Here is a 10,136-nt window from a genome sequence, read left to right as displayed (position 1 = left end):
AGACTTAGATTTAGGGGTTAATACATTTAATATAGTTGCGGCAACGTTGGGGGCGGCAGATTAGGGGTTAACAGATGTAGGTAGGTGTCGGCGATGTCAGGGACGGCAGATTAGGGGTTAATAAAATGTAACTAGTGTTTGCGATGCGGGAGGGCGGCGGTTTAGGGGTTAATATATTTTTATAGTGGCGGCGATGTCTGGTTCGGCAGATTAGGGGTTAAAAAATATTTTTTATTGTTTGCGATGTGGGGGGCATCAGTTTAGGGGTTAATAGGTAGTTTATGGGTGTTAGTGTACTTTTTAGCACTTTAGTTAAGAGTTTTATACTACGGCGTTAGCCCATAAAACTCTTAACTACTGACTTTTAAATGCGGTATCAGTCTTGACAGGAGAGGCTGTACCGCTCACTTTTTGGAAGACTCGTAATACTGGCGTTATGCAAGTTCCATTGAAAATATAGGATACGCAATTGACGTAAGTGGATTTGCAGTATTTTCGAGTCTGGCCAAAAAAGTGAGCGGTGAGCCTGTCATTTCAAGACTCGTAATACCAGCGGGCGTTAAAAAGCATCGTTGGGACCTATCAACGCTGCTTTTTAAGGCTAATGCAAGACTCGTAATCTAGCCGTAAGTGATTATATAATCTGTGCTCCAGTTCAAATATCCTCAAAATCTGGCCTGTTAAGGAGGGCTGAGGATAGGTTTTAAAACCAGTGGTCTAAATAAAGCAGGGGAGTGGGAAAGGAGCTCTATAATAATAACATCCCTCTCCTTCCACTGAATATCTCCGTAGTGTAAAGTGGTGTCATCTGCATCCTAAGCGGACATTGAACTCTTCATTCATAAAAAAGGATTCTCTTTCAAATGACCAGTTTCTTGTACTTCTACGTCAAATGCAGGGAGGAAAGTACTATGTTACAGCCACTCCCTTTCAGACAAAACTCCCTGGCGCCAAGCTTTGTAGGTAACCACCATTTTTACAGCAATTACTTGTATTATAATGTGCCAACTGCCATGTTATTTCTTATTTGAAAGGACAGAATATTCTCATTAAAACAATGGGTTACATATACCTCATGGTGCAGGGGCTCCCTGTAACACAAACAATGAGTCAAAACAGAAGCAGGGTGAGTAGAAGAAGTAGTGATAATTCTTCTCCATATTATTTATCAGATTATATAATGTACAGTAACTAATATAATCATTACTTGATACTTTAAATAAACATCTTGCAGGACTATACATGACAAGATGTAAACTGTGATTTTGTGTCAACACCAGAAGGTTTTAGTTTGGTGTAAAATATATGTTTTAAGAACCCATTATATCATTTTAATCTTTCAACTACACCTAAATCATTAGATTTGAAAGAAAACAAAATTTATGCTTACCTGATAAATGTATTTATTTCCGGATACGGTGAGTCCACGGAATCATCAATTACTGTTGGGAATATCACTCCTGGCCAGCAGGAGGAGGCAAAGAGCACCACAGCAAAGCTGCTAAATATCACTTCCCTTCCCACAATCCCCAGTCATTCGACCGAAGGAAAATTGAGAAAAAGGAAATAACACAAGGTGTAAAGGTGTCTGAGGTTAAAGGTAAAAATAACTGTCTTAAAATAAAGGGGCGGGCCGTGGACTCACCGTATCCGGAAATAAATAATTTTATCAGGTAAGCAAAAATGTTGTTTTCTTTCCTAAGATACGAGTCCACAGAATCATCAATTACTGTTGGGAACCAATACCCAAGCTAGAGGACACCGATGATTAGGGAGGGACAAGACAGGTAACCTAAACAGAAGGCACCACCGCTTGAAGAACCTTTCTCCCAAAAGAACCTCAGCCAAGGCAAAAGAAACAAATTTGTAAAATTTGGACAGGGTATGCTGAGAAGACCAAGTTGCAGCCTTGCAAATCCGTTCCACAGAAGCTTCATTTTTCAAAACCCAAGAAAAAGAGACAGCCCTAGTGAAATTAGCTGCAATTCTCTCAGGAGACTGCTGTCCAGCAGTCTCATAAGTAAACTAATTATACATCTCAACCAGAGAGAAAGAGAATTAGCAGACGCTTTCTCACCTTTACGTTTCCCATATAAACAAACAGGGCAGAAGACTAGCAAAAATCCTTAGTGGCCTGTAAAAAAAAAAAATTAAAGCACGCACAACCTCCAAGTTGTGTAACAAACGTTCTTCAGAAAAAAAGAACTGTGACAAAGAGAAGGAAAAACTATTTCCTGATTAAAATTTCTGTCCGAAAGGAACCTAAGTTAGTACGAAGAGCCCGCCTCATTTGGCATGAAGGATAAGATAAGGCGAATCACACTGCAAAACAGAGTTCCAACAATTTCCGAGCAGAAGAGATAGCAATAAGAAACAAAACCTTCCAAGATAACAACTTAATATCTATGGAATGCAATGGCTCAAACTGAGCCTTCTGCAAAACTTTAAGAACAAAGTTAAGACTCCCAGGAGAAGCAACAGGCCTGATACTGACAAAGGCCTGACAAAAAGATTGCACATCTGGCATGTCCGCCAGATGTTTATGCAGCAAAAAAGAAATTGCAGAAATCGGACCCTTCAGAGAACTGACTGACAAAACCTTTCTCCAGACCTTCCTGTAGAAAGGACAACATTCTAAGAATCCTGACCCTACTCCAAGAGTAGCCCTGAGATTCACACCAATAAAGGTATTTACGCCATACCTTATGGTAAATTTCAATCTCCAAGCAGTCATCACCACTAGGTCTGCATACCAGATCCTGCGAGGCCACGCAGGGACTATTAGAATTACCGATGCTCTCTCCTGTTTGATATGAGCAATGACTTGTGGAAGGAGAGCAAACGGAGGAAACAGGTATGCCAGCCTAAAATCCCAAGGAACCGCCACAGCATCTATGAGAGCGGCCTGTGGATCTCTTGACTTCGAATCGTACCTTGGCAGCTTGGTATTTTGCTAAAACGCCATCAGATCCAACCCCAGCACCCCCCGTTTGAGGGTTAAGTTGGAGAACACCTCCGGATGGAGTTCCCACTCTGCAGGATGAAAAATCTCCTGGAATGTGGATGGCAAATAGACAATTGTGAGCTTCCACCCACTGAACAATCCAAGTCACCTCCTACATGGCTAAGGAACTTCTTAGAGTTCCTCCCTGGTGGTTGATGTAAACCATTGAGTTGATATTGTCCGACTGGAACCAAGCTAAAGACAACTGAGGCTAAGCCATCAGAGCATTGTAAATCACTCTCAACTCCAAGATGTTAAGGAGGAGAACAGACACTTCCGAGTCCAAAATCCCTGCGCCTTAAACAAGACCCAGACTGTTTCCCAGACGAGCAGGTTGGCGTCCATGGTCACATCACCCAGGAATGTCTCTAGAAGCACGGGCCCTGAGACAGATACTCCTGAGAAAGCACTACGGGAGAGTCTCTTGTCAACTAATCTAGATCTATCCTCTAAGACAGATCCGAATGTTCTCCATTCTGTCCATGATGTCCATGTCCATGATAACCATGTCCATGATAACCATCAGATCAATTCTCTCGATACATCGAGTCACTGAAAAGTGAAGATAAAATCAACTGCAGCTAGATCCAAACTCTCAACCTTCTGGTTGCAAAATGGCTAACCTATTTACTGGACCACAAGAGCTTGCTGTTACCCGAACAGTAGACTGCAGAGAAAGGAATAAATCCTTGAATATCTGACCTCTGTTAGAAATCTTCTCCTAGATAGTGACTCTATTAAGGTCCTCAAATAAATCACCCTTGTAGATGAAACATGGGAACTCTTTGCCAGATTAATTTACCATCCATGAGAAAGTAGATTGGACAATATCTCTTGAAAAAGATATTGCTCAAAGAAGGATGACACCTGAATCATACATTGTCCAGAAGAGCACCCTTGCAATACTCCAAGACCTAAAAGTCTTTCTAGGGTGACAAGACTCAGAAACATGAGAAGATCCCGAATAATGGGAACAATAAATGCACATCCTTCAGGTCTATGTTCATATGAACAGACCTTCCAGAACTTAAAGAGAATGGATACTACTGTGAAAGTCGGAACCTGAGAAACTTGAGGGAAAGACCTAGATCTCGTTCCCAGACTGGGACTAGAACTATCACTCCCAGAGAGGAAGGACCTGAACCCATTTCAAGGAATGCCTCTCATTATACCTGAATTACAGATACTCTAGGCGGAGAATTCTGCTCCTGGGAGGAATTTTAGATTGGACTCCAAAAGACATTACTGACCCTGCAGAAAGAGGAAAAGGAAAACTATCCTTTAGTCTTACTCTCTTGACGTGTGATAGAAAAACTAATTTTTCACCCGTAAAGTAAGAGTAAAATTCTGCCAGACCAAGTCCAAACAAGGTCTCATCCTTGAAAGGAAACACCAGAAGCGTGGATTTGGAGGAAACATAAAATGTTGAACCTGCAACTGCAGAATTATAAAGCCTAGGCTATACCACTAAGCCACAGGAAGGCTTCTCAGCTGACCAAGATTTCAGCCACAATGCCCAGCGGGCTAGTACAGCAAGTCTAATATGACAAGGGACTGTTCTAAATGAACAATTAAACCTCCAGCTTCTTATCCATGGATCCGTAAAAGGAGATAATTAGCCTCCACAGGGATTTAAGTTCACTGAGCCATAGTAGAAGACCCCCTTCTACTAAAGTCAGCGACAGGAAAGTCCTTGAAAGGACGGGAGACTGAGAGAAAGATATCCCTAGTTTCTCCTATTTCAGTGAAATTCCCATAGCATGTCTATAACACCTCCTCATAGGAAGGTAAATCATAGAACTTTGAAGGGTTGACAACGACAGGGGGATCAGTGTCGTCCAAGTAGCTAAAACCTCCTTCAACATTACACGAGGTGTTGAAGCATACATGTGAAGGAGACCACTTTATTATCAGATGAAGGAATTATGCTGTCCAGATCTGAGATTTCACCCTCAGAAAGTACCGTTGAATCCTCTTTACCAGTCATAGAACAAGGCCAACCTGTGTAGCAACATGCAGAGCAGAAACCTTATGATCTGAAACTTTAAATGTCCTCTTGCATTTTTCCTGTAATAAAGGAAAAACAAACAGACCAAGCCGTAGATACCGCAGAGGATACAAGAGCTGAAATTCTGTATGCAAATGCACTCCTCCTGGAGATTGAGAGGAACCGCAGGGCACTGCATGTGACGCCATGGAGGCTTGGGACGTTTAAGGAGAAAGCTGTGGTATAGCCAGAACAGCATCATCCTGGGAGACATAAAGGTCATAGGGTCTGTACAATTTATAGCTATTGTAAAAATTCAGCACAGAAAAACATTCTTATTTATTTTAGTTTTCCAAAATGTTCCTAGAGGCAATAGGCTCCAGCAAAAGGAAACTTTATAATCTAAAGATTAATTCCAAAAGAGATGTATAGGACTTGCAGAACAACAAAAGTTCCTAAAAGCCTTTTTAATACCTAGAAATAGGCTTTATTCTAAAATGTTGAAAGTAAAATTATGTCATAAACTTAAGCTATAACAGGGACAAAATACTTAAACTAAAAATTGAACGTTTCCATAAAAACGTTATCATCATGTACTCTTTATTGAATTGCAGGAAGAAGATAATACACTCAAAATCGGCATTCACGCATATACAACTCTTTAGGGTTTTCCCTTGAAATAATACCGTACAGCATAATAAGAACGCCGCTCCGCTCTCAGCCGAAGAATGATGCAGCGTTCATCTGCCGGCGGTGCAGCTCTTCACTGAGGAGAAAAAGGCGGGACCAAACATTGTATGGGGATGAGTCACACTAAATCGCGCTTAACCTTTAAAAAAACCACAAACATTAAAAAAAATTAGGATCCCCAGAGTCATCGGACGACGCCAAAAGGAAAAAACATACATGGTAGAAGGAATAGACACAGTACCGCTCCGCCTTAGAGGAAGAAATTGGAATATTAGCCCCATAGTAATGGCGTCTAAATGAAAGCACTCTCACTAAAAGGTTCTAACCGAGCACTCATATAGGAAAAGTTTACTGACCCTTTCTGCCCGACCTCTCTAACAATTCATAGCTATTGTTCATAAGGCCTCTCAAATAAAGTCAGAATCTTTGTCACTGAATAAAATATTACTGAGCCCAAGTGAGGATTAACGCCTTCCTGCGCTGAAGGAGATTAGACCCTAGTGTCCATATCACATGTCATATAGTGCCTGCTCACTGCCATAAAAAACCTTCCCCATGAAGGATCTTGTGTCGCAAATTAATTGCAGGTTACAGTCTTAACCCCTTCAGTGCCAGCCTCCTAGCCCCAGAAGACAAAAGGTACTTACCTGCACATCTAGCTGTCCGGCAGAAGGACATCTCCCCCGGCATGAGAGGATGCCACTCCTCACAGAGATCTGTGAAAAAAAAGAAAGGACAGAGTAAACCAACTCAGGCTTTATATACCAGGGCAGCAACATGTTAGGAAAACGTAGCAAGGCCCACCTCACAAGTTCCTAACTGCTTTTAAGCTACCACTGCGCTACTGAAGAGACTAACGTGGAATACGGCTAGACCCAATCTTGAGAGGAAAGATCAGAGCAAACCTACTCTGGCTTTCAAAATAATAAAATCTTGATTGAAGTGAAATATTCCAATCTTCTTCAGACACCAAAAACTTCACCTCTTCCTTGCACCGAAGGCAAAGAGAATGACTGGGGATTTGGGGAAGGGAAGTGACATTTAGCAGCTTTGCTGTGGTGCTCTTTGCCTCCTCTCATGCTGGCCAGGAGTGATATTCCCAACAGTAATTGATGATTCCGTGGACTCACAGTATCTTAGGAAAGAAATATGACTTGACTTTTGTGAAGCACAATGATTATTACCATATTTTCATCAGAAAGTCAGTCTAATTATGGTAGACAGATTGGTTCATTATATTATATTCATAAACCATTAATGCTATAAGCACATAAGGAAACATATTCCACATCAGACATATTCTGTATAAAATTATTTATTACAACATGATTGACACATCTATAGTAGCAGATAACCCAACTGAATATTTATATTTCAGTTTATGTTTTTTGTAAAAACTTGATTCTCCCATTTTTATTGAAGTGTTTGGTATCACCTTTTGGTAATAACCTTTATGAATATCAATACTAATGAAGAAGAATGGAGATGAGATTAGCTACAATATGTACATTGAGACTATTCCCAAGAAGTCTGTAACGTTGTTTTGTAGTGATTTTTTCCGGAAAACCTAAATAGAGAGAAGAAAGTGTAGTAAACAAATAATATAAAAATACCTGGTATAAACAATGGTAAAGTGAGTGGATATAATCTTAAATCTACCTTATATACATTTAAGTAATCATAGGAATATCAGAAAGTACGGTGTGAAATAATACAATAAAAATATTAAAAAAAGAACTAAATTAAAAAAATAATAATCATGTTATCTGGTATCTAATTGTTCTAGTTGCAATATATGAAGTCATTAACAATGTCATGTGTGAGATCAGTGGTGTTATTTATTTACATCATGTTTCATGCCAGCAATATATTAGGGGGCACAGAGTTTAGATTCTGAAATTCCTGGCAAATGTGCATTTGTATCAGTTTGTAACTCAAGTGATTTTTAAATTAAAGGGACACTAAACCCAATTTTTTTCTTTCATGATTCAGATAGAGCATGCAATTTTAAGCAATTTTCTAATTTACTCCTATTATCACATTTTCTTCATTCTCTTGCTATCTTTATTTAAAAAGCTGTAAAGCTTAAGAGCTGGCACATTTTTGGTTCAGAATCTGAGTTATGCTTGCTTATTGGTTTGCTAAATGTAGCCACCAATAAGCAAGCGCTATCCAGGGTGCTGAACCTAAAATGGGCCGGCTCCTAAGTTTTAAATTCCTGCTTTTTAACCATAGCTTTCAACCATAGCTGAGAGTGTCTTTAAGAAATTAAAACATACTTACCGAGACACCCATCCACATATAGCAGATAGCCAAACCAGTACTGAAACAGTTATCAGTAGAGGTAATGGAATATGAGAGTATATCGTCGATCTGAAAAGGGAGGTAGGAGATGAATCTCTACGACCGATAACAGAGAACCTATGAAAAGATTTCCCGCGAGGAAAACCATAGAATTCAATAGGTTATACTCCCTTCACATCCCTCTGACATTCACTGTACTCTGAGAGGAATCGGGCTTCAAAATGCTGAGAAGCGAATATCACAGAAGAAAATCAAGCACAAACTTACTTCATCACCTCCATAGGAGGCAAAGTTTGTAAAACGGAATTGTGGGTGTGGTGAGGGGTGTAATTTATAGGCATTTTGAAGTTTGGGAAACTTTGCCCCTCCTGGTAGGATTGTATATCCCATACGTCACTAGCTCATGGACTCTTGCCAATTAAATGAAGGAAAATAGCGTTCTGCTGGTGGGCTGCCTTAGCAGCTTAGTGAAGATGATTGCTTGGAACAAATAAAGGAGCTTTCAGCATGAAGTATTTTATACTTCATGAATGAAAGTCCCATTTATTTGTTACAATGGTAAATCCTAGCGTTTCAGAAACGCTAGGATTTACCATTACTTTAAACACTGATTCTGGCAGTTGTACAAACTCAGCAAATATTAAACCCTTTTAATGCCAGTAACATTAAAGGGACAGTAAAGTCATAATTAGACATTCATGATTTAGACGTAGCATACAATTTTAAACAACATTCCAATTTACTTCTATTATTTAATTTGCTTCATTCTCTTGTTATCCTTTGCTCAAAGCTGTATCTAGGTAAGCTCAGGAGCAGCAAATAACCTAGGTTCTAGCTGCTGATTGGTGGCTGCATATATACCGATTGTCATTGGCTCACCCTTGTGTTCAGTTAAAAACCAGTAGTAGCTGCTCCTTCAATAAATGATACCAAGAGAATGAAACAAATTTGATAATAGAAGTAAACTAGAAAGTTGTATAAAATTGTATGTTCTACCTAAATTATGAAATAACAATTTTGGGTTTCATGTCCCTTTAACAATGCAGAACTGCAACCCTTATTTTGCCAGTAACAAACACAAATACACATGGAGTTAACTCGATTATTGCTAGAAACACACAAAGAACAGGCTATTAATCAGTCTTCAGTGAATGACATGCATTTATACCGTTTGTGCCCAGGCCTCAAGTGGCTCCTTGTGTCTGAGGCAGAGGGGCATGTATTTAATTTATTTACCTCATGAAATACTGATTCACTTTTGCAGGAACATGGGCATTTGTGCTTAGTGAAGGTAAATTATGTCAAGCAAATTACCCATAAAGCATTGGGCAATGTTATTGGCTTTTTACCTCTGCTCAACATAGACATCCATATGCCTAACAGAAATTCTGGGTTCCATAGTTGTTTAGAGACAACAGAGTGGTGTTATAATGCAGAAATAAATGGGATTTTAGTGTTTAACCATCTGTACTCCAATCTCTCATATGTAACTTGCTATATAAACTGGCATTGTGTTGCTCCAAGCAATATTTAACCCCTTAAGGACCAGCATTGTAACCTGTATGACGCTGCTGTCCTGGGCCTCTCTCTACCGTGATCTCGCTAACAGTGTTGAGATTGCTCTATTTCTGCATTGAGTAATAGTGGTGCCAATTGTTGGTGGTGCGGGAGGGTTCGGAGGGAGGTGGGTGGGCGCCTATCGCTGGATGGAGGGGCGGGAACAGGTGGGACGGCTGCACTATGGAAAAAAAAGTATAGGGGGGTCCTAGGATGGAGAGGGAATAGAGGGTAGGGGGTTCATAGGGTGGAGGGTGGAATTGAGGGTAGGGAAAGCAATCTTGGAGGGGGGGCAGCTACACTACAGAAGAAAAATGTGTTTTGTTTTTATTTATTAAATAAAGAAAAATGATAGAAAACTTGGTACTGGCAGACAGCTGCCAACACCTAAGATGGCGGAAATTAGTTAGAGGGGGAGGGTTAGAGAGCTTTTTGGGAGGGATCAGGGAGGTAGGAAGGTAAGGGGGTAATCATACACTGAAGAAAAAATAAATAAAATAAAAAAAGTCTAAAACTGCATACTGGCAGACTGACTGAGAGGGATCAGGGGGTGGGAAGTGTCTGGTGGGAGGGTAATCTCTACACTAAAGCTAA

At 40.1% G+C, this 10,136-nt stretch overlaps 1 protein-coding gene across 2 annotated transcripts in view; it reads right to left on the bottom strand.

The window, feature by feature from the left end:
• Positions 1–6,980: 6,980 nt before the first annotated feature.
• Positions 6,981–10,136, bottom strand: part of TRDMT1 (tRNA aspartic acid methyltransferase 1) — a 425,365-nt gene continuing 422,209 nt past the window's right edge. For both annotated transcript variants that reach the window (XM_053713982.1, XM_053713981.1), the window contains one exon: positions 6,981–7,248. In XM_053713982.1, the coding sequence (XP_053569957.1) occupies positions 7,148–7,248 (101 nt within the window). In that variant the 3' untranslated portion in view covers positions 6,981–7,147. The remainder of the gene's footprint in view (positions 7,249–10,136) is intronic.

The sequence above is a fragment of the Bombina bombina genome, chromosome 5, assembly GCF_027579735.1.
Source record: "Bombina bombina isolate aBomBom1 chromosome 5, aBomBom1.pri, whole genome shotgun sequence".
Taxonomy (NCBI): domain Eukaryota; kingdom Metazoa; phylum Chordata; class Amphibia; order Anura; family Bombinatoridae; genus Bombina; species Bombina bombina.
Note: the sequence above shows the minus strand (reverse complement) of the source record. Positions and strands in the feature narration are given on the sequence as shown.